This window comes from Onychostruthus taczanowskii, unplaced genomic scaffold (genome assembly GCF_017590055.1).
Source record: "Onychostruthus taczanowskii isolate IOZ18803 unplaced genomic scaffold, ASM1759005v1 scaffold23, whole genome shotgun sequence".
In the NCBI taxonomy this organism is placed as follows: domain Eukaryota; kingdom Metazoa; phylum Chordata; class Aves; order Passeriformes; family Passeridae; genus Onychostruthus; species Onychostruthus taczanowskii.
Window position 1 is genome coordinate 1,952,433 of NW_024499573.1, and position 26,304 is coordinate 1,978,736.

The window sequence follows — 26,304 nt, forward strand, 5'->3', positions numbered from 1 at the left end:
TAATGCCGTTTTCTGCTTTCTAATTTTGCTGGTAGTTTTATGCTGTGTACTTTGCATGGTTTCTAGTCTCTCCTTATTGCTTTTATTTAACTTTAAAAGTTACAAACAGGGCCTATATAAATAATTAAGAATCTTAATCTCAGGTGTGGTGAAACATCAATGAATGATTATTAATTACATTTTTGCCTGCTGTTGATGTGACAAAACAATGTGAATTAAAACTATTCTATAGGACTTAGTGTCATACAGATAAAAACTCCAGAATGTAAAATGAAAAGATGAAATTTAAAAGATCTCATTTTTCCCAAGTAGAATGTAATTCTCAATCACAAGAGAAATAGTGCACTTACTAGTAGAAAATCAATAAAAATCATTCAATAAGTAAATATAATATGATGTTAAGTTTTATAGGATTAACCATTCTGTATTTATTTTACTTAGGTACAAAATGTCAGCAAAAATATTATCACTTCCAAAGATAAAATAGCCATGTATTAGAATTTCAAAAAAACCCGGAGTTGTGCACTTGAAAAGTACCTCTTCGTGTACAGGTTATGTTTTTGTGCAAAAGCAGCTCTTTAGAAGTTTGTTACAAGTAAAATAATAATGGGTATCTCATTCAAAGCCTTTTAACAGAAATGTAGATTTTTCAGTAATGAACCTTTAGAAACCTTCTTAAGTTCTTCTCAAAACATCTTATTAAATAAGCTGCAGAATCAAAAAGTCCTTGGAGAATGAAAAGTTAATTTCAAATCTCTTAATTAAAGCAAAGTAAAAAGTGTGTTGCCCACGGGAAAATGTATTTCTCCTTCACATCTGTACTATCATGCAGGTTAAGGAAAACAGAGGAATTACAAATTCCCTCTAAGGTCTTTTCATGCCAGTGTGCTGTAGTGCCATATGAGGTAAACACAAATCCAGCCATTAGTTTTCTTTGACAGCATAAAATAATTTTACTAAAAAGAAAAAAAAATAAAAATCATAGGATTCCAGTAAAGCTGCTTATGTTATTTCTGTATTCCCTGATCAACAAAACTGAATCATTATGACACAGCACAAGGGACATGGCTTTACAGGGTAAGATTTCAGGTTCATCTGTGTCCAGTTCCTTGTTATGAGTGTTCTGTAACATCACCATTCCTGGGAAAACATGTAGCTATGCAATTGTGTATTGCCTGTTGTGTTGGTAACATCCCTTCTGTTAGTTCCAATTAACAAGCATGAGTTCCTTCAGGGCTCCTGTGGGGCTTAGGAAATGGACTGCTGAATATCTTAAGTTTCTTTGTTCAATAAACATTACTACCATTACTCTTATGTAACATTTTGCTTTTTATTATAGCACTACATCTGTTAGCAGAAGGCAAACAGACATTGGTTTTCATAAAGAACCAAATCATTCTTTAAAATATTAAAAACTGAATTTCCCATTTTTAATTCCAAGTGACTGGCATACTGTAACTAAAATATGATCTATTCCTTGGCTCCATTTTTACATCAGGTAACACTTTCTCAAGTACTCCTGTTTGTAGGCCAGTTGAGGACAAGAAAGCAGAGATGTAATTGAACATTCAGGATGAACTTTAGGGCACATGGCATAGTTAGTCAGTAGTGACATCTGCTATGTGTTTGGGAGTTGTGTTAGACACTCAAGTTTTGAACTGAAGGGCACAGGAGTGTTCCCTGCTAAATGAGGATTTTATTCTAGATTCAAAAGAACAAAACAAATCTCAAGCAAAGCCTGGTGCCGCTCGTGCATTTGAACTTCACTTTCAGAAAGGCAGCCCTCTCCTGGGCATTTCTAGTTGAGTAGTAGTGGCCACTTCTTTTATTGGTAAACTCCATTATCACAGGATCATCTCATAATTAGCCTGGAAAGTCTCTCCGAAGATCATTTGGTCCAAAATTCCACTCACAGCTGGAAAACTGCAAAGTTATAACTGTTGGATAGTAGATCATGTGCTCAAGACTTTGTCAAGCTAACTTTAAGAATCTACAATGATATGCAGTCTTTCTGGGATACCAGTTCCAGTGCTTGATGTAATTTTTTCCCCATCTTAATATTTTAATTGATAATGTTTGCTACTTTTTCTTTATTTGTATTTGGAATAATTAGGGGAGAATTTAGGCTGAGAAAATTAACTCCCCACTCATTCTTGGATGTCTCTTAATAAAGCCACTGTATTAGTAGATCCAGTTTCAGTTGGAAGCAGTGGATATTTTTTTTAAGTGAAGGAAGAGTGACTGGAGAGTAACAGTTAGAAGTCTGCTTGGATAAAATATTTGAGATTGGTCACCAATTCTTGATCAGCACTGAGAAGGTTTTAAACTCTGGAAATCCCTGAGATCAAAGCACGAAAGATAAGTGTCATTTCTCTTTCAGAGACTATCGTTTATCCCTGGATGGATGGAGGTATGCTATCCATATTATTGGAAGCTGGTGCTTCTGTGTCTGTCTCATCCAGTTACCTGCCTTTGATGAGAGGCAGCTTGAGGAAGAGTAGCAGTACACTACCCAAAAATGAATGTGCTAATACTTCTGTAGCTAAAATCATCACTAACTTCATGCTGAATTCATGGAGTCATAAGTTCTAGAGCCAGAGGGGATCATTATGTTCACCTTGTCTGACCTCCTGTGTTATATAAAGGATAGAGTTCTTCAACCAATTTTACCAATTAAGACAATTCCTATGAAAATAACCTTGAAGATACACAGCATTTACTACATGATAACAATTCAAATTGTTAATTAGCCTCAATATTAAAAACATACACCTTTATCTAATCTCTGTGCATGAACGCTCACCTTCTAGCTACTAGATAGATCATGGTACCAAACATTTTATGAAGCCCAAAATTATTCATTAAACCAAATTCCTGTTTTAAAAATATTGTATAATTGGAGACATCAATCACTCTTCCATAACATAAAATTTGAAATACTCAATAAATCCTTCCATTGTGAGACCCCAGAACATACATACTTTGGACCTGCATCTGCTTTCACTCATCTTCCTGTTATCACTTTATACCCTAATTGCTGTAACAGAGTCACTATATTATGAGTTCATTTGATTTATGTGTCTTTAAATGTGTTCCTCCAATAGCAAAAAATCTTCAGGGTCTCTGGGATCATTTGGATAAAGAATGTGTATGTAATTCATGCATTTTTCTTTCTGTTCTCTAATGGCTAGTACATTTATTTCTTGTATATAATTATTCATTGGGTTCTCCTGTACCTCTGTTGTTATTACCAAAATGCAGTTACCAAATTTTAAGTACATGCATCAAAACATACTGACATACATTTCAGCTTTAGCAACATTTTGACTTTCAGCTCTTTCAAGAAAAAAAAAAGGGAACATTTATGTCACTCAGTTTTATTTTCTTAGAAGGACAGTCATAATTACTACTAAAATGTCCAACAGTATAAAGTCAAGACTGTCATCAAAATCAACAGCACATCTACATAGCAACATCCAAGGCTGGAGAACCAAAGAATGAAGATATATCCACATTGCTATAAAATTAGGTCTTCTGGCATATTGAAGCATGGGGTGACAGCAGAGAACTTGGTACTGTCCATTTGTTCTCCATTCTTGTGTCTTCCTCTAAGGGTACTTTTAAAAGAGCTTAGGATCCATTACATTTCACCTTAGGAGATTTTTTCTCAGCTCTTTCTTCATTGGCAGAAATGAGTTTGCTGTCAGTAAAACACATTTTCTGTTGAGAAGGCCAATTTCTTCTGTAATGCTAATTGCTTTATTTTCCTACCATTTTCCCCGTGAAGTCTCCTGCTTCTTCCAAACTTTGCAATATGTCAAGACTTTTTCTTGTCTACATTTTAGTTAGAGTGCACATTTGGATCTTATATATTTTACCTATTATTTTTTAAATATCAATAGTCAAAGAAAAAACAAACAAAAAACTCCACACAAGAATCCATGAAGGTTTAACAAGTGACAGTAGAGATATCTCTGTGGTATTAGAGAACTAATTCACCTGCAGTGAATTCCTTGACTTTATTGGATTCTAAGAAAAAGCAGTAGTAAGAGGGAGATTGTTATTTACTGCAAAATTTTAGATGTAAATGAATATTAAAGTATGAGGAAATTGTAATGTGTGATTTATAAGCCTGATTTCAATTACATGAATTTTTTTTTTAAGCCACAGAGCAATATCTTGGCTGGTATAAATCAATGAAATTGCTGTTATTTATGCTAGTTGCAGGTATGATTATATATTGTTAGTTTCTTCATAACTCTGTTCTTTCCTTAAGGTATTTCACAAGAAAAGCTCCACAATCATACTTCAGAATGTCAGGAACTGTAGAATTGATTCTTATGGGAGATTTGCATCAGCTGAGCCCACTTAACTTGATCATTCTTTATTTGTAGCTGATCAAAAATTCAACAGCCTGCTTTGTGCCTTTACCTTCTTATCTAGTGGCAGTCTGGGACTGTTCTGAAACGAGACAGGTGTGTATTTCTTTAAAACTTTACATTACAGGACAAAAAATGTGAAAGAGCTACAGACTTAAGGTAGCTAATAGATTATTTCAGATAGAAAAAGAGCATGCTCCCTTTAGTGATTAATAGATCATTTCCAAAATCTTCATAAGTTTATATGACTTATTCAAAATGTTGTTGACTACTGAAACTTGTAAGGTATCTTTTATGTCCTAGTGGTACATGATATGAATATGCTTTACTGCATACATATTTTGAATAATATCTCAACAAGTTAAAATGTTTCATTAAATGCATTTGAATGCAAGATTTCTGGACATATATCATAATCATTAGTTCCATTTTCTTTTTTTTTGAAGCTCCAGTAAATCACAGAATCTGTCAGTTGTGAATTAATTTTCTCTATGCGGATAAAAATAAAGAACAACTGTAAGTTAAATAATAAATAGGCCAATTTGCACTCATAATTCTTAAATCTTCATAAAATGTCATTAAAGTTCCTTATACAGATTGATGTGCAAGCAATACATATTGAAAAAATTATATTCAGTTGATATTCAGGGGGGGGGGGGGGTTTGTGCAGTAATTATAGCATTGCTTAATTTATAATTATTATCTTTATTAGATGTGATTTAGCCAACCAATATAATTTAGATACACAAATTCATCTACTATTTTAATGAAATATGCTTGCTGCCCTTGACAGCTTCATGCCTTAAGCAAACACAGTGTATTGAAAACTCTTTTTTTCTTTTAAGTTTTCTTCCTCTGGAGTTCAGCAAACATAAAACTCTGTTATTGCTGCCATTGTTTTATTCTACTTTCAAAAGCTGTTTACTATAGCTAAAATAAAAAAGGCCTTGGTTCTCATAATTTTTCTTTCTCAAGGTCAACTGATGTAGCCACTAGTTCTTGGCTAGGTTTTCAATACCTAAAAAAAGTGTTATTAGATTTATTTTTTTTTAATTCAGGGAGCCTTTTATACTGCAATTCAAATTACATTTTTTGAAACACATTATTTTAAGACAAAAATAGAACCAAGCAAACATTTTAAAAGCAAGCAAAAAAGTTAATAAATCAATGAACTTAGTGTTAAACTGTGGGAATTATACATTAAAGTCACAGCTTTATGTGAGCTGTATTTACTTGGTCACTGAAGACACTGCACTATTTTTGTCAAATGGTTGACAAAGATGCTCCACCAGTGGTATGTCAATGTTTCCTGTGGGCTAATGGCTTTGTCTGGTTGACAAAGATGCTCCACCAGTGGTATGTCAATGTTTCCTGTGGACTAATGGCTTTATCTGCATAATTTCTTGAGTTCCATGCCTGTTTGTGATAAACTAGTCCTGCAAAGTGGGAGTTAAAGTTGAAATTCAATCTAGTAACCCATCAGAAAAAGTTCAAGATTTGAATGTTACTCTCTGTGAGCTGGTTCAGCAGCTATATGGAAGAAGTCCTAGTGAGTGGCAAACCTGAGGCTTTTTGGTAAATAAGGAGAAAAGTCACTTCACTTCCCATGGTGTAAATGAGTCCTTCCTTCTGCTGAGCATGGTGGCACAAAAGTTGAGGTTGGTGGTGCTGATGTCTTTATGTGTTGCTGTTCCCATAAAAACTGCAGCAATGGCTTGTCCTTCCAGAGCTCACAGTTGTTCTCCCTTGGAGAAATAATTGTAGCAGCAGAATTAGCTGAGGTTTGGCAAGTCTGGATGCAGCAGTATATCCTGACTAGTACCAAGTGAGCACAGCAGTACTCACGTTTGAACAGCTTAGTGACAAATGCCATGTGCTGCAAAAACGCAGGGAAGGAGCCTGAGCCAAAATGAGCCAAAATAAGCTCCCCACCAGAATACCCATGGTGTTCCCCACCACAATACCCATGGTAGGGGGGCAGCCCTGCAGTGTAAGTGTGAGGACACCACCTTTTCCTAGAAAGGGTCACAATGCTGAACGGGGTCCCAAAGGAGAAAACTCTCCCCCACACACTATTTTAAATAAAAACCTGTTCAGCTAGAGAGACTGACCACTGCTCAGATAAGGAGAAGCTTGGCTGGAGTGATGATTCCTAGAACTGAAGTGTCTGAACTTGAGCCATACTTCATGACAAGCACATATTTGTGGATTTCACAAGCACAGAGCAAGATAAGGAGCAGGCAAAGTATGCCAGGTACACTGCTTGAAGTAAATTGACAAGTTATAAATTAATCTCAAATTTTACAGCTATTGAATGCAGGGGCATTTTTACATACTGGGATGAAGGGACAGAAAAAAAAAAACCCCACACATCTAAATAAACAAAATCCAACCCATAATGGGTCAGGATTTGGATAAGAGACCTGTGAAAAATCAATAGTGATATTCTACACAGGTATACAGAGCTCTTGAACTTTGAAGAAGCAGAAATCCTAAAATGTTTAAAGGAAAGAGTATCACTAAAAATACAGAATATTCATGTTCTGTCATTGCTTGGGAGCTAGAATAATTGACCCACACTTTTCAGGAAATTGTGTTTCCCAATACTAATTATTAGAACACAAATTCCTAAATAATTAATTGCATATATAAAACGGAGAAGATAATTAGATATACCTCAGTTTGAGGCAGGTACTTTTAATTTGCTCAGTTATCACCAGTAGGAACAGATGCTAGTTTTTGCTAACTCTTTGGAGCTAAAATAACTGCTCTCTAGTGACTACTGAATTGAATGTTACAAGGTTGATTATTAGAACCCATCATATCAGAAAAGGAAGCCTCACTGTATATGAAAAGCATCAATTTTTGTTATCCAACCAGAGTAACACTTGCTACTCACCAGTAACATTTATTTAAGCTTTGTCAAATACGAGAAAAACATCAAGTTCTCACCTGGGATTGAAATCCTTCAGATTGTTCCAAACCCTTCTTTACTCAGACATAACATTTATGTTTTTCTGGAATAAGGATTTTATTCATTAGTTGGATCACTAGTAGTCCTTGTGAAACAACCTTCTCCACTGCTATAGTTACACTTCAGAAATAATTCTCATTGGAGATAAGAATAGCAATGGACTTCCCGCATTCAGAATTATGTGGAATTTATTTCCTCAATTTCACTGTATTTGACTCCTTTGAAGTTAAATCTAAGTGCTTTTTTTTTTTTTTTGTCTACCTTCTAAAGAAAAATTAAGGTTTTAAATTTATTTTAAAAAATTGAAGGCAGTAGTAATATTTAAGTATACTTCATGCACTTTTGAGTTTGTGGATATACTATAAAATAATGACTTCTGTATTAACAATTTATCCAACTTGTTATTGAGGAATTTGTTGTTTTATTTTTTGTTTATTAATGCGAGTTACACTGAAAATAGTTTTTTTCCTAAAGCAGATGTGAAAAATCTGTTTCAAATACTTGTGTTTTATGGGAAGTAATACCTTTAGGGAAAGTAATTTAATATAAAAATTAAGATGGTTTCAAGATAATAGATTTCTTTTCTGAAGTAGAAATATTCCATGATGCATTCATTGATGTGAAAGGAGAATAGATTTTCTCTGCTACTATTTTAAACTGGACTTGGTAGAACAGAAAAATAAAATACTGTGTTTCCTTGGAATTTCCTGCATAAGGTCTTAGTTCAATGAAAACTTTATTCTCTATGAGGAGCGGTGGAAGAAAAAGAGAAACAGAAATGGTTTTTCAGGTGTTGTTACCCAGATGACATTGGTAAACCATGTTCTTAATAGATCCCTTGGGGTGCATCAGAGTGAAATGACATTGAATGATCTGTGTTTGTAAATATATATATATATATATATGTATATATATATATGTATGGTTTATTTTAGAACAATTTGGTTGTGTTTGTTTGCGAAGGAAAGCACATAGGTAGCCATTTTTTCTATTCTTGTCTATAGTAATAAAGCAATATGAAAGCATAAAAAACATCACCTATGAAAATATATAAGGGAAAAGAAAGAGAAAGATAACTACCCACAGAGCTCATGATGAGACTTGTTTGTTGCAACGTAGTTTACCATTGGCCAAAGTGATGGTCTTGATCCATAGGGGGTGGGGGAAGAAACCCATGAAGTACAAAGTCCCATGGGTTAAAATAGGCTCAGTCTGGGTGGGGACAACCAGGCAACTTCCCCAAGTGGAGGGGCAGTTTTACACTGTCTCTTGCAACACACTCTGAGTCTGTAGTAGCGTTTTTAGATCATGTGCAGTCATCTGGTGGAAGGCCTCAGGAACGGGTTTGGGATCACCTCAGGTCTTTGGTGGTTTGTGGCACCTTCTAAGACACAGCAGCTGCCTCTCAGGGCAGTGGAGCCTGTAATGCCCCATCAGACCTTCCATGGGGGAGAGGGGCAGTTTTACCCCTGAGCAGAGGACAAGGACCATGAGAGAGAAACATGCAGGACTGCAGGGTTTGAGCCTCCCCTCAGCAGGGCAGGCCTGGCCTCAGCAATGAGTCTGTGGACTTTGGCCTCCCCCTGCTGAACCCTTCCAGAGCTGCTTTTCAACACAGCTACTGAGAAAGGCTTCCTTTGTGGGTACATTCTTCTCCCTCCAGGCTTGTTTGCTTCTGCTTAGACTTGAGAAAACTGAACAATAGGACCAGATTTATCTTGTCTAAAGTTCCCACCAGGTGGCTTAAACTCACAGCCCATTTCCAGTCAGGAGACATGTTCTGGGAGGGATCTGGCTTCGGTGGTCACAGATGAGCACTTTGCTACCATGGACAGAAGTCCGTCCTTTGGTGATTTTAACAATGTTTAAGCTATTAACCCTAACTTTTCAGTCTCACTGGGGTTCACACCGTTATTGTGTACATCCTACTTTTGCTCTTTGTACTGACAAAGCAAAAGGAGCAAAGAGGGAATAAGATTTTTTTGTCTTACTCTAGAAGCAGACAGAAGAAAATATGTGCTTGTTCTGCCAGTGTGCCTGAGAGGTGCAGCCTTCAACAGTCTGTAACCTTCAGATGAGAAATGTGCTTCCACAGGGACAGAGCAGTGCTGCCATGGGAAGCAGTCCCACAGCGCGACTTCTCCTCCTGCTCAAAGCCCTCCACGGCATGTGGTGGCATCCCACAGCAAGGAATCCTGTCTAGCACTGATGGGATCCCTACTGAGGGACCAGCATTCCCTGTGTCTCAGCAAAGCATTTGCTCTGCTGTCTGTATAGCAGTTGGCCACCAGGGATTCCAGCTGGGAATCTACTGGAAGTGTGGCACACGGTACTGCACAGCCACGCATTCTCTACTTTGATCTTGTTCAGTAAAAGTTACTGCAACAGTATCAGCTGTTACATCTGGGTATCTTTTAGTCACCAAACCAAGGTCTAGTCTGGTGTCTGGTGAATGGTACAGAGTTTTGGCTGTGTATATCAACTTTAGGGCTGAAAGCCAAGGAATACAACCGCTGGAACCAGCTACAAACAGGAAGATATGAAGCCCAAGTAACATGTAGAAGTAACTCTTCTACCATTCTGACATCATCCATTGTGGTTTTTAAAAGTATTTTGGATTCAGAAGAAGTGCTCTGGATTGGGTCTTGCTGGCATGCCTTGTGGAGAGATGGTGTTCAGAGGTGCACCAGAACATAAATCTGAAGACTATGGAGAGAGAATATCTGAAGGCTGCCACTTTTTTTTTTTTTTTTTAATTCACACATACTAATTATTTTACTATTTTAAGCATAAAAAATGCCCCTCATTTTTCTGTTAGTTATCTGCCCTGATACTCTTAAAATACTTTTATTGCTTCATATCATTTATTCCTTATTAATTGTTCAGTATTATTGACACAAATTTAAACAGCTGAAGTACTGAAGTTTGGTTAAGAATACATGTGTGGATGATTTCTGTGGTAGCCTATTTTACAGTCTCACTTTTAATGCCTCTCAAAGTAAGACTGTAGATTTAGAAAATCCATTTTTAAATATTTCTCTAGATTTAGTAGCAACAGCTAACAACTTCACAAATCCTTTTTAAATGTTCTATTAAATAGACATTATACAGAGGGGCTGACTTCCTATGTTTGAATAAAATATAAAAATCAAATAATAATATTAGTGGGTTTTGAGTTGAAAAGTTATTATTGCAGGCATTGCAGAACCTTTCAAGGTACACTATGGTGTGTTTACAACTTAAGGGAGTTCTTCAGCTCTATGTGGTAATAAGTACAAGCTGCCTAACAGAAGTCATCCGTAACAGTTTATTTATGATGTTAATAAAATCAAATGGTAAAAAAGCAAGTTCTTTTGCTGATAGCAGAAATGCTGTCCTTTACACTAGAAGTGGTGAGCTTCCAGGATTTCTGGAGGTGTATTTGAATTATGCACAGAACAAATAGATGTTTTGGCATCACAGTTAAACAAATCATCCCAAATCTCACTTAATAATAGTTCCACTGATGATCCAATCCATTGAACCATCAGCAGGAATAATAAATTTGCTAATACTGGACAAAAATTCAACTGTAATGTCTCACTGTTTGGCAGAGATACCCATGCCAACTGACTCCTCTGGAAATAGTTCTCTATATTGTCTATCTTTTTGAAGAGCTTCAAAAATCAGACATTTCCCAGAAAATACTTTGTTCATCTAAAGACAGTAAGAAATTATTTTCTAATTAAGCTTTTATAGTAGTAGAAAGCATTTTGCTTGTAATTAGGTGAGCTTTTTATTTTATTAGTAACATCAAAATTTCTGTCTGGATCTCATTAGCTGGTGATTTTTATAAATCTGTGTGGAAACATAAATTTTCATGCATACATGAGTCTCTCAACATGATGCCCTTATGTATGTCTTCATTATTCAGACAGTTCTCTTGTGCACATATATTAATTTTTCTGTAAAACCTATTCTTTATAGTTGTAATTAAGATTTATGGGGGTGCAAACAACCATGTGCCGTAGAAATCAAAGTCTAAATGGACAAAAGAGATAAAAGTTTGTCATCATCTTTCAGTTTATATCTTTACCTGAAAGAGTGAAAATCCATGAAAGAAGAACAGTGACTGTCTAAAGCATGTACAAAAATAGAAAATCTTGGACTCTATTAATTCTTTATTAGCTCAACAGGGTCCTAGTTAACTGAAATAAAACCCCAGACTTCATAGACCACAATCTACCACTCATTAATCATCAGATTCTCAAAGTTTTGTTTTCAAATGTTTCTTTATGGCAGTTTACTGTTTTCTTTCATATCAGTTTGGAAAGCTGATATGGAATTTTCATTTTCTAATAAGTATGAAAGATATTTGGATATATTTCTGGAGTATTTGCTAAGACATTAACATGTTTTATGCTCCTAACGTCTTCTGGAGCTTCCTGGCTGGTACTAATTTTTGCCTTAAAAAAAAAAAGCAAGCTACCAACCAATCAAACACAAAAACCTCTTGAGGCAATATTGCAGAATCCAACATTATTCATACCTGATTTTCCTTCTTTTCATCTTTTCCACTTTTTGAGCATTGAAAATCAGATTCCTTTAGGGACTTAGCTAACCCCTGTAAGGTCTACATTTCCAAATGCCAGAACGGCAAATTTCACAATATTTGACATTTTCCATGAATTATGAAGACTATAATTCAGTGTTTAAGATACCTGATTAGCAACAGCTTTTTTGATTGTTTTTACAAGTGTTTCCTGCAGTTATCCATGCCTAACTTTACATAAAGTATTCACACTTCTCTGTTATTAGATTTCATCTTTGCAGTTTATTGTTAACATTTTGAAGACTACTATTGGCAGAGATAATGAAAAAGAAGTTATTTTATTTGCTCAAATGCTGTATTGGCAATGAAACGTGGATATCTGGCTTAATACTGGGTATGAGTTCTTCCCAAAAGAAAATACCCTGCAGACTTCATGAGAATTCACCAAGTGCAGGAAAATGACCCAGCTGATGCCACCATAGCCAGCAATGTCACATTGCCTTCAAGAGGGAACACACAGTGTAGCAGTGCCTAACACAGGACAAGGGCACAAAGTGCAAAATTCAAATCCTTGCACTGTGTAAGGGTAACTCTGGATATGCCACAGTTTAAAGAAAAGTCTCCAATATCTGTTTCAGTGCACAGCTGTTGTGCTGCATTTCTTCTCTGGGTGCTTCTTGCTGGTTCTAGTGGTCCTCTCATAATTAACCAAATAAATAAACAAATATATATTGTTCCTACCCGCAGTCTTTAGCTTGAGCTACTCTCATTTGCATGTCTCAGTTTTACTTTTCTGTTCAGCTCCAATATGACTTTATTTTACAGTGCATAAATTATCTTAGGGCTGTTCACTGTCTGTCACATTGCACAAAACCAAGAGAACAAATAGAAAACCCAGGCTGTGTTTAATCAGAGGCTCCTGTCTGCATATTGAATCTAAAAATAATTTTTAAAAAGGTTTTTGAAAGGATACATGCATCTGGAATCTAATAATCACGCAAACCACCAGGCAGGAGCTTATCTAGCTTACCTAATGCATATGTCTCAAGTTTGGAAATAATAAAGATCTAAAGAAACATTCAAAGAATGCATATTCCATAAAGGACATGCTTATCTGCTCCTATGTGCATTATAAGTCTCAAGTTCAGGAATTTGCTGTTTCTGTTCTACACCATAAAATATAATATATTTGTCCTAGGAATTATGTGGTGGTGTAAAATGTGTGCGCTACAACTCAGTGCACAGTCCCTTAAGACTGCTTTTCAGTCTTATGTTTTGCTTCTTCAGCCAAAATCAAAATGTATCCAACAGTGTCATGAATCTCAAATTGTAATGCAAACTGTGAAAACCACAGGTGCAGGTTTTATTTTCTTTTTAAAGGTTTCTTTTAATATGAATCAAATTCTCCACCTAATTTCAGTGGGTAGATTGAGCCATGTAGTTCATCTGTTATTTCTGCTACTCTCAGTGAATGCTAATTATGCACAGGGATTGCAAAACTTCTTTTTAGTTCTCATGAATTAAACACCTTCATGTAGACATGAAGCTTTTAGTTCTGTGATAAAGTATGGCTAAGTGCTTTTCACTTTCTTGTAAAACTTTATCAGAAAATCCAGGCAATAGTAAAAACACACTGCTTCTTCAAATTAACATCTGATTTTTTCACTCTCTGTACAGGTAATTTTCCAAATAATGCTGCAGTCTCAGAGCTCAGCAGCTGCTAAATGCCTGCTTTCACAGAATAATTGAGGTCGGGAGGGACCTCTGGAGATCATCCTGTCCAACCTCTTGCTAAAGCAGATTCATCTACAGCAGGATGCACATCCTTGTGTCCAGGCAGGTTTTGAATATCTTCAGAGGAGACTCCACAGCCTCTCTGGGCAGCCTGTTCCACTGCTCTGTCTCCCTCACAGTAAAGAAGTTTTTCTTCATATTCAGATGGAACTTCCTGAGTTTCAGTCTGTGCCCATTGACTCTTGTCCTGCCACTGAACAGCACTGAGAAGAATCTGAGCCCACCCTCTTAAGGCCTGCCCTTAAGATATTTTTATTCATTGAAGAGATCTTCTATCAGCTGTGTTCTTGCCTCGATGTAGATAGCATTCAGCATCTTTGCTAAATTTGAATTTATTAGCATCCAGGTCTTCTTCAGGAACACATTTGCCAACTGTTAATGCGGTTTGAAACTATTACCCCTGAAAAACATTTTCAAGAATCCAGAATTCATTGCTTTGCTTCTGCAGCTTTTTTTTTTTTTTTTTTTTTTTTCCTTTTTAATAGGAATAAATCAGAGAAATTGCTGGTATTGTACACTTGGAAAGGGGAAACGCTTTTATTCTTCATGACCATTGGCAAGAAGGGATTTATGCCATTGTGGTTTATGTTGTTGTTATGAGAATTGTCATAAACACTTGAAGCTTCTGGCTTTGTAATATGCTTAAAATCACTTTACTTGAAAATTACGTTTATTATTCTCTTCAGCTGGAAATTTGGTAGATCAAGACAAATGCAGTGCTTTTCTGCTTAATGCAGTTAGTAATTTGACAAGATAGGTATAATTTCCCATACATTTCAGTTCCTCACAGTGATCGTGTACCAGAGTAATTTGGCAAGCAAACAAAAGACCTAATTAAGTATTGTTGAATTTTTCTAAGGCAAAGTGTATACAAGGTCATACCAAGGGCTCAGCTGAAGTTTATTAAAGATTAGCAGTCTGTTTCTGCAGGAGGGATCCCTCCAGCTACTGCAATGTATGACAGCCTGGCAGACCATGTTCCATGACAAGCTGTTGTACAGAGCAGAGTTACAGAGCAAATTCTCAGTAGAATGTCTAATAAAAGGGCTTCATATATTAAAGATATTTTTCTCTTTGCATTTTGTTACATTTGGAGCAGATAAGCAAAACAAGATATTCTTTGCTTCCATACATTTGGAAAATTACTCTAGAAGTAGGTCGTTGTACAAAAAGGACTGGGTTATTCCCCTGCTCTTCATTTACACTGTAAATTCTTGTGGCAAAAACACACCTTTGCTTTTGAAGTTACCTCATGAAGTAGGAACTAATCCTTGAATTCAACTATAAATCAGCCAAATATGTGTGAACATGTTTGGATAGTGGTGTGCCAGGTTTGCCTTTAAATTACAAAAAAAAAGTAATAATTTATATATTTATAACATGCCTGTAAGTTTGGAGCATTGAAATCTGTGAGCCCAGTCTGTGAGTTGGTATGGGACCATGCAGGGAAGTAAGGCCTTTACTTCTACTTTCTTGGCCACCATATAGACTGTACAAGGACACAACTAGTACAATATTAACCTTGAGAGGCTGCTAAAGACTCTAAAATACAGATTATTTACTGCAAGGGTGAAGTTTTCTTTAAAATATGTCTAAAGTACTGAGTGAGTCTTTCCTGTCACGATTCAGAGAGTTTTAACTAATATTCATATTCCTATGCTGACAAATAAATAAATTTTCCTGTTTTTCTTTTCCATAACTACATGGAGTGAGGAAAAAAAAAAAAAAAGAAAGAAAAAAGTGGAGGGAGCACCTTTCCTGCTCTTGAAAGTAGCAGATCTGGATAGACTGTGAAGACTCAGTGCCCCTAAATAGTTGAAATATGTTCAAAGTCAGGTTGTGTACTTTGCTCCGAAATAAGCACTAAAATGTTATAATTATGTAATTGAATACCCAGATTAAAAATAGACATAAATTCTCCTGCCTCTACAAACTGGTGCAGAGCATTCCAACACTGGATCTCTTCTAGAATCAATAATTCTAAATTTTTTTTTACTAACAAAGGCAATCTGGACTGAACACTACATTAACTGACCATTTCTCCAATCTGCGCTAGAAGTCAACATAAAAGTTCCATTTATTTATTGTTCCCCAAGCTCATAAAAGCAGTATTTCAAAAATAGTTTATTGCTGTTGAATTAACACACTCCTTTTTTTTTTAATAGAAGTAAAAATTTCTTACATGTCTAAGCACCTGCCCTCAGGTGCCTTACACTCATTTAAAAGAAAAATACTCTTTCAGATGCTATTTATGTAAACAGCACTTAATTCCTCTCCTAGGATATAGCACCATCCTACAACACACATGAGCATAGAAAGCCTGGACTAAAGTATGACAAATCACCATAATTCCCCTGTAGAAGAAAAGAAACCAGCTGCAAAGGCAAAGGATATTTTTAAAACATAATAATAATAATAAAAAAATAATAATAATAATAATAATAAAAACATATAGCACATACCTTAAATATCCCTAAACTGTACCAACTATCTATCTTGAAGCTATAAATACAAACAAAATAGTTGCTCACTGAATGACCCTACTATTGGTTTTGAGAGCAGATCGTTTGGTCAATGATGCAAGAAGTGATCATCAAATCAAGGAAGGTCAATACCAGTCCAGATTTTGTAGACCAAGGTCCTGCAATTTCTAAGGTACCTACAGGTTTTGTGACAGCACTTGCATGACTGGACTGGTCATGGTTACTTGAGAGCTTCTCATTTTGTGTCTTCAACTGCACCAATAAAATGCATTTGTCAGAAATATGCATAGTGCAAATACCCCTTGCTGGTTTTGGTTCTGAAATATCTAAAAGTATAATATTCTTTCATTATGGAATTCAGAGATAATTTTTTCATAGGTTACCTTGGTAACAAAATTGTAACTGAGTTCTTTTTTCCATTTTGCATTAATAAAGGGCTAAATATTATAAGTAGCAGTAACTGTGTCCTATTAAGCCTTGATGCTGCATAAAGAAAGAAGTGTTTCTGTAGAAATCTGAGGTTTGGAATTATTCCTTTGTTTTAAGTCTTGAGTCGCCATAAGTTTTAGGCCTGCTTATCTGTCTATATGAAGGCAGTTAAACACAAAATCTCTTAAGAAGTGTTGCTCCAGGTTAAAGGCATTTCCTTGTGGTCTGTAAGATTCCTATATACAGATCTCATGTTCAGACCTTGATGGGTGTTTTAGATGCTCCAGTAACTGTGTCCAACTTTGTAAATATGCACATTACAAAGTCCGTGGTGCTTACAGAAAACTATAAAGGATGGCAGGAGTACTATTAGCAACAACTCAGTTCCTCCAGGGTGAAGGAGTAAAAAGGCAATAACCATTGATTATTCCATTAGCCACAGGGTTGCTTTAACCATTTCCAAGATCTCAGGTCCTCCAGCCTGAGGGAATGAGAACAGATGCAGGAGGGAAATGGGACTCAGCAAGATTTTATCAAGAGCAACAAAGTTCTTCTGGGGATGGAAGCTGCTGTAGCTGGGGTAAGAGTCACCCTGAATTCAAGCAGCTATTGGTCATGGTTTGCTCCTTTCTCCATTTTTTTGTGGGAAGTGACTACTTGATCTTTTATAGGTCTCCAGCCCTCAGCACACAATGCAGTGCAGGCTCTTGGAGCTGGCTCCCTGAGAGGATGGAACCATCCAAGTGACAGTGTGTCCTGGGGGGACTTTATGATGCTTGTGTCCCCAATCATCTGTTCTGTTTATGCTAGATATTAAGTTCTGCACCTTTAAGACTAGTTCCAACAGCGAAGGAGGAGAGAAGAAGGGCAGAGTTTGTTACCAGAAAACCCTGAACCAAGACACAGTGTTATCTCCTGCTGTTGTCTAAGCAGATTAGACAGAATATTTAATTAATAGTTAATTAATGCAAGACATGCAAAAGGTATTATCATATCTGTACTATATCTGAAAAAAACATGACTCAGTAATATAAGGGCAGAAAGATTAGGTCTTTAGCTTCCAACTTAAGAGAGGGATTCAGAATCTGAAATTTAGTCCATTACAGTTTTCTACATGAGTTGAACAAACACTGTGACCAAAGCAGAGAAACACAGGAATAACCAAGTCTGTTGCTGGACCTCCTGTGAGACTTGCCATCATTTGTCATGAATGACTGCTGAATATCCAGGTGTTTAAAACAAACCAGGGCATAGTAACACTAAATAGCATAAAATCATTAAAAATTTCAGTTGTGAGGGAGCTCTTTATAACATCTGGTCCAAACTTTCACTCAAAGCAGGGCTAGCATTTTTTGTAACTTGTATTTTTACTTGACTGATAAACTAGTAATTCAAGCTTGTCTACATAAAAAAAAATATTGAAGAAACAGTAAGTTAGAGATACTCATCTAATATGTGAGCTTCCTCCCTGTGCTGTGTCTGGAATAGCCTTGATTTGCCAGTGTTTTGTGAGGAAGATACAATTTTGGTAGCTTCTAGTTCTTTTCTTTGATAGTGAAAAGTTTCTCAGGAGAGAGCATGCAGAAAACCCATCTGATGTCTGTGCTGTTGGCAGAGCTCCCTGGAGCTCTGGGGCACATCCCTGTGCTCCAGCATAGTTCTCACAAAGGGCTGGAGATATTTGGGAGTGCTGCTGCATCCCAGACATCAGATAATCTGTGGGAAATAAATTCAGCATGCTTATGGACAATCCAAGGGTTGGAGTGCATTAACAATACCATCTCCAAAATGCAAGAGTAATCACAAAATCACAGAGTGGTCTCATTGGAGGGGACCACAGTGGTGCATCTGTTCCAACCTCCCTGCTCTAGCAGGATCATCCCAGAGCTCATGGCCCAGGATTGCATCCAAGTGGTTCTGAAATATCTCCCAGGAGGGAGCCTCCCCACCCTCTCTGGGCAACCCGTTCCAGTGCTTGATCACTGCAGAGTGAAGTTCTTCCAAATATTCAGATGGAACTTGCTGTGCATCAGACGCTGCCTCATGTCCTAGTGGTTGGCAGCACTGAGCAGAGCCTGGCTTTGTCCTTTTGGCATCCCCTCTTTAGATAATGATGCACATTAATGAGGTCCCCTATCAGCTGTCTTCTTTCAAGGCTGAACAGGCCCAACTCCCCCAGCCTTTACTCATCAGAGGGATTCTCAAATCCCCCAGTCATCCTCATCCCCCTCCATTGCATCCACTTCAAGAGCACCACATCTCTTTTTTACTGAGGGGCCCAGAATTTTACTCCAGATGGACAGAGTAGTCTAGAAAATAATATGAGAATTCCCAGATATTAACAGCCAGTTTTAGTTGTAAATGTTGAGATGAGAAAGGAATTGGAGAAAATGAGGGAAGGGTCTTAGAGATTTATCAAATATATTCCCCATGTTAAGTACTGAAATGTTGTCTTGACAGTCTCCTTCAGTCTTTGCCATGGACTTGCTTCAGGCTGTGAGGAGAAAAAGGTCTCTATGACAGGCAATGGAGTTAACCTAACACTTTTATGTCTCTGTGTCTTCAAGTAACAGAAAGGAGGTTGGACATGTTTCTAGACACTTCCAGTGTCAATAGTCTTTAAACTAAACCCTACAAGTGTGATGTAATCAGTTCAGTATTGGTAAAGAATTAATGAAGATGCTTCAAACATTCTGAGACTGAGGAGAACCAAAAATACTTCCATTTCCAAATGGACTTTTGAGACTTAATTATTGGTTTCAGTCAAATCAGGGATAAACTGGACCATTAGGAAATCAGGTCAGTTTCAGACTCTTCCCTGCTAACCTCCCAACATCTGCTAGCTAAGCCAAGTCACTTGTCAGGCTGTGTGTAATATTATCTGTCAGCTTTTACAGAGTTCTGTCATCCAGGGATGACAATAGAGGCAATAACTAAATATAAACACCTGTGCAGTTTGACAGCATGGTTAGCAGGTGATTTTAATCCCACAGGCCCTAAAGCCTAACCATTTGTCAAGTCCACTTATGGCACTGAAACAAGCAATGTGAATATAACCCTTACATATGTACTTACAGAACTATTTTGTGTTCTAAATAAGTGTTTAAAATATCATGAAGCAGATTAATTGTAAGAAAGATTTTGTTTTGTGTTACCTCTGAATTCCTGATGTCACTAAAGGTATTTCTAGAAATGTAAAAATAACAACAGTACGATAGTTTTTCATTAGTGAGACTAAATATGGATCCAAATAATATCTGGCATGATCTTAAACATACATCTCATATACCTCTGTCAGCTTCAGCAAATATAGCTAGATTGCTTTGAAAGGCATCCTCATGAGGAAGATATGCTATGTAAGATGTTGTGTAAGTGGTTTACTTTGTGACTTTTCCAAAGCTTTCAAAATGATCATTCTGCATTTAGGCCATGTGCTTGACAGTGTGTCTTTCATCTTACTAATAGGCACCACAAGGCCACATAAGGAGGGGGAAGTCCCTGGTGTGGACTATATTTTCATCACTGTTGAAGATTTTATGGAATTGGAGAAAAGTGGTGCTCTCCTAGAAAGCGGAACATATGAAGGTAAGCAGGCTTTTACTGCTAAATTTGTGTGGTGTTTCCATTGTACTGTTTTCTCATTTGATGGGATTGCTCTGGTATATCCTGTTACAAATATGTCTTTGCTACTGCTATCAGAAATTTGTGAAGAGCCATATGGCCATTATGAAAATATTTTCATATGTAAAAGCTAAATGCAGATGAGTTAATTGTAATTTTACTATATTATAGTGGTTAAGAGAAACATGGTACTACATTGCATTTACAGGACAGAAACACGAGAATTTACACCAAATACTCAAGGCCATTTTCACAGAATTTCAGCAAGCAGCTGCTTTTCTAACATAGGGCAAATGCATTCTACAGGAGAAATCAAGCGTGAGGTTGTTACTTTTCCTTTGCATGTGGGATCCTGCAATTATCCATCTATATCAGAAGGTGAAACCTCACTACTTAAATAAGAGAGGAAGAATTTGCTATGTCATGTCTTCTGGGCTTTGTAAAGTTATTGAAAAGAGCTCATAACTCATTAATTCTGTAATATGGCAGAGGGATAGGAGCTGTCCTAATGGCTGTATTAGAAGTGCTGTCTATGGGGCAAAGAGCCAGCAGCTTACTGCATGACTCTGCTTCCCAGGAGAACCAATGATTCATCTGATTCTAAACCTTTTCCAAAACACAGCTGTCCTGAAAGTGAAACTGTTGTAAAGAGGTGGGCAGTTATATCACAGGGTATTTTAATAAAACCAGAGTAATGATACACTATTTTAAACCAGATGTTTCTTGCAAATATACTAGTATTTAAAGTAACTGGGTAATGGATAGTGGTTTTTTACTGCAATATTCAGAGGGAACACAATTTATAGGAAAAATATGACCCAAATATATGGGAATACCTGGGTGAGTAGAGCCATTTTATGGAAATCAGCCCCATATTTTCATCTTGTAGCAAAAAAAGCAATAAAGACCTTTTTGTCCTTACTTTGTCCCTGCCAAGAAAAGCATCTGAAGATAAATAAGAAGCTATTCACCCAAAAAAAATCATTAGCTGTGTTATAAATACCAGCAAAGAAGGTAATTTTTTTTCCCACCGAATCAGCACAAAGTACCCATTGTCCAGTAAATAAATTTTCATTAAGAGTTACATCAATACAGAACTTGTAACAAAGATTTCCATTAAAGAAGGTCAAATAAAGGAAAGTATGTAATCTTTCAGGTTTCTACTTTTTTCACCACTGTCTGGCATGTAATGGTACAAGTTACCTAAACATTAATATGACACCAAAATTTTACTTTTATCACAGGTTAATTTAATAGCAAGCCTTTCTTGAAGAGTCTTTTTGTTACCTTAGGTGTTTGAAAGTAACAGTAGAGGAGCTTAAATGGAGCACAAGTCTGTCATTGCTTGACCATGTAATTTCATTAGTTTGTAGCAAGTCTGTAGAGATTTAACTGCTATGTTAAATTAATTCACAGTGCTCTTCTGTCCCTCGAGGGATAATGAGATGTGTCTTTTAATACCAGCTACCAGAGCTGAGGGGACAGCAAGGTGAAATATTGGTTGAGGAAGTCTGCATAACTCCTCAAACCAAGTGAGGACCCAGCTGAAGAGAGGTCCAAAGTTGTGACTGTAACATCTGCCACATCATTTGCTTATCACAGGTGACAAGTTCACTGAAGACAAGAAATCAGAAACTAAACCTACAGCTAACTGAGCTCAACAGACCAATTCTGCCTAAATCCTGTCTTTGATTCCCAGGTTTTCTAATCACCAGATGTGCATTTTGACAAAAAACAGATAATATATTATCTGCCTTTGCCTTATGGTAAAAAATAGGTAGCACATGAGAAAATATAACTATTTTACAGATGCTATTTCTCCTATTCCCACACAAAGTATTTTGGATATGACCATACAAATTTACACCTCCACAGTTTCCTGGTTAATTCTTGACTGTAACGCCTTCTTTGGGAAAGAATTTTATTAACCATCCTGTCACAAGTTTTCCTGAGCACATTAGGACTTCAATGATTAAGTTTACTGGTAAAACTTACACCAACCAGAGCAAAGAAATTTTCGATTTCCCTCATGAGGAGATGATTTTTGAGTTCTTGGGTAGATCAAGCAATTATTTGAGCATACATACTCTGGGAGATAAATTTTTCCTTATCAACACTGGTTATTAGATTAAAGAAACAAATCACTCCTTTTTTAAATTGTTCTCAGTATTAATTAACTGGTTTAAATATTTATTTAACTTTTTGTTTTAAGAAAATAATTCTGTATTTCTATGCTGATTATCTAACCACAACCACTATGAACCAGTTCAACTCTACCAAAAAAATGTTCTAAATAAGGGATTTATAATTGAGATAAAAATTCTGACTATATACCTGTGTTGTTTTTCATCACTTTTTGACTAGAAGGTTTGTTTCAGTCAATTTACTTTCTACTGTATGAATTCCAAAGAGAATCAGGAACGTCCAGGTAAGCCAGAGGAGAAGGAGGTGAAGTGCAGACTTTCCTGACACTGAGTGTTAGTATTGTTCATTATAGTATCTGGTATTGTTGGGAGTGGGATATTTTCTTATAGTAATGACAAAACCAGTAAAATAATCAGTAATGTTGTGTTCTATTGCAGTAAATAAGAGTTGTGATTCCAACTTGGACAGGATACAACCTAAAAGTGAAGCAAAATATATTCTTAGAAACGTAGAGTTGTATAGTTCTTTTTTATTTTTTTTTTCTTTGAAGCACACCTTTTTTTTTTTTTTAGTTTTAAAATAGATCTTTAAGTTATAAATTCTTTAGAGTTAAAAATAGGATACTCTGTGACCTCCTTACTTCTTTAGGCTTTGGATACACCTTTCTTTGTCTACCGCTTTTGTGACGACTGTGAATGACTGCAGTATTCCAAAGTGCTGCAGAAAAGCAATAGTATGTTCAGGATAAAAACCTCACCGTATCTCTTTTTTTTAGCAGTTTCGCAAATATGAAAATATTTCATTTCAGTAGGACTAAATGCACTCTTATTTTGACCTTTTCTACTTATGTCATATTGAGCAACTGCTGATAAGAAAGCGATCTTTATAGATATTAATTATTTTAAACATACATAATGTTACATAAATAGTTGCTATGCTTTGCAGCTTACCTGTTGTTAAGCTTCCTGTCAGTCTAGGTAATATTATTCAATGCAGAACAAGAGAAAGAATATGAGAGGCAGTTTCACTCAGATTAAAAGTCGAAGTCACACTAATTTGTTGACATTGTTATTGGGTTTTGAATTGATAATAAAATTAAAAATTTTACTATGCACATTTATCTAAAATTGAAAATTTTTTGTACACCAGCACCTTGCTATTTCAGGCAGGGGCTGTTTGCCTGAAGCACATCAAATCTTTGTATAATACAACCAAGACCTAAAGGTTTCACTTTGTTTGCTTTTTGGTAGAATTTAGATTTACTGTACTGACTAAAGAAATTCTGAAATTGACTCAAAATTATAACTTCACTATCCAACACATTTAGATGACATCACCATGGTACTGTAACCAGAGGAGGAGTTGTTCCTGTGCAGAATGAAAGCCACTGCCATGCAGTGTCATGTAACTCAGGAAGACATGTCCCAGCAAAATAACCCACATTCCTTTCCATATTTCTGGCATGAAGATCAAAGATGGTCCTTGAATTGACACAATGTATCAATCTATACCATGCAGAATAGCAAAATCTGTGATGAGCAGACAAACTGGGTGTCTGTGTGTGTGTACAGGCTTTTACAACTTCCCTGGTAGGAGGTTTGGCTCAACACACTCATCTCCCCAATGTGTCAAAACTTGCATGGAGGTTCATGGGTCACTGATATCAAATGTTGCTCCCACCTCCTTATTAGATCAGCAAGATACAGATACTTAGCCAGTACAGCATAGCAGTAGAATTAAAACATACTTGAACTGTATTTTGCTTAAGAATGTAAACACTCATTAACAGGAATGTAACAGCTTCAATATTTCCAAAACCCAGATATGTTAAGGCACATGATTGAAGGGTATAGTGAGACATCATTACAAAGTGTTAAAAATGTAAGAGTTTAAGTGCAATGCATGCTATTGGTAGAATTGCCTCTTAAAAGTGACATATGTAGTGGCAGCACCAGAAATAAGAGATGTTCAGTGTATAAATACTGTAAGAAAAAGAAACTTGGTTGTTGGCAATCCATAAGGATAGAAATGTATTTCAAATACATTAAAGCAAGAGGTATTTTAGCAATGTGGAGTTCTATAACAAACGAAACATGAAAAAGCCTGTTCATAATCATTAGATGTGGCAAAAATAAGAACATAAACTAATTTGACCAGTACACTTACCAATAATACACTAAGAAGAACTCTTTTTTTCTATCAAATTTTTGTTTTGCTTAGAAAATCTCCATAATAATTGCTTTGTAAAACACATCTTATTTGCTTTTAATATAGTAATCCTTAATTTATTCCATGAAAAGCAATGATTTTAGTTATTGTGCCATTAATTTTGTCAAAAATCCGCTTTTTATTATTTGTTTGATTGTTTAGAATTGGCTCAAATTCATTCACTGGTGAAAATTCCATGATCTCTGAAGCTATTTAACCACTTACATGATCATGGACTTTCTTTGGCCCCACTGAATTCCATGGTAAATTTCCAGCTGGCTTAAATGAAAACAGAATTTCACCCCGTTTTTTTCACTGATGGAGTATTATTTGGCAAAATGGTGAGAGTTAGCTGGGTTTTCCCTAACAATCCAGAAATCTGTAATTATTAAATCTTTAAAAAAATTTTGAATACATCCAGCGGGTGAAACCTTAGTGTTTTGTGTTCGTTGATTATTCAAGGACAAAGCTTCCAGTTGCTGTAGGCACAGGTTTAAGGGGTCAGCTTTGGAATGAGCTCTGTTGGGAGGAGAATGTGGGTCACAGTCAATGTCTTGCCTGTGACTTCCAGCAGCTGGCACATAAGCAACACTGGGAGGTGCTCTGATTCCATTCACCTGGAGACAGTCCCCATACTGTCTCCTTAAGAAGACATTAAGTTTTACAGAGGCTTTCATTTCTTCTCTCAAGCCAAATTTAGACTAAATGATCAAAACCCTTCTGTTCAGCTAATGCATTTTCAATTAACATTTCATTTTAATACCTGTAAATTTTAAAAATGAGTTAAGGACTGTTCCATGTAGGCAATGGAGATTTTAATTACTGTATTGTGGTGATAATGGTTTTATAAAGTGCTGGTGTTTGATTCCAGTAGTTTTGATTCCATTCTTCCTTGTAAAAATTGTCAGGTATTCAAAATTCCACCCACTTACTGTGTGCAGTGTTCCCTTGTGTGCAGGACATCCTGAGCACTCCACAGCAGATGGATACAAAAGAAAATTAATCAACATAAAGATAATAAAATGCTACCCTCCTAAGACCTAAGCACAGTAGTTAATGAAATATTCTGACTTCAAATGGAAAACAAAGCATTCATGAGGATAGATGCATAGAGATAAAAATAGTAGTCCTTCAAAAGTCATGTCTTCTAACAGCAGAAAGTGTTTTCAAGGGCGTAGAAGAATGAGAAGAGATACTTGATAGTACAAATCATATTCCTGTTGAAAGTGCCTCCTGAAGAGGTAGATCTTATATTAATATGATGTCAGCATTTCACCCCCATATTCAGAGAAAATGTAACTGTGGATATGTCAACATTTAGGTCAGCAAATAGGAGATGAAATCTTAGATATAGTCAGTGACTTCTTGATCTGATTGTGTTCTTGCACCTGTTCTTTATTAGTAATATTTTTATGGGCTTTGTTGTGTTTCCTCTCTTACTCTTAAGCCAGAGGCAGGAGTTGGATTTCATCAATAAATATGAAACACAAAGAAAGTAAATGGTCAGAAGCTCCAAAATATAATAGCCGTGAATATATCAACATGTATGATACTTTTTAAAATTCATTTTAAGCTGTAAAAATTACATTTACTTTTTTTTTATATTTTATTTAAGTATTTTGTCATTTTGACAGAGAAGTGATAAGAAAGGAATCAAAAATGAATACATATAATTTCCTTTATGTAGGAAAAAACAGCTGCTTTTAAAAAATATACTTTTGCATTGTAAAGGACAACTTT

At 36.1% G+C, this 26,304-nt stretch overlaps 1 protein-coding gene across 2 annotated transcripts in view; it reads left to right on the top strand.

Annotated features, from left to right (window-relative positions):
* The window catches only part of MAGI2 (membrane associated guanylate kinase, WW and PDZ domain containing 2), a 704,176-nt gene that overhangs the window by 392,645 nt on the left and 285,227 nt on the right, over nt 1–26,304 (top strand). For both annotated transcript variants that reach the window (XM_041405490.1, XM_041405491.1), the window contains exon 3: nt 20,056–20,175. In XM_041405490.1, the coding sequence (XP_041261424.1) occupies nt 20,056–20,175 (120 nt within the window). The remainder of the gene's footprint in view (nt 1–20,055; nt 20,176–26,304) is intronic.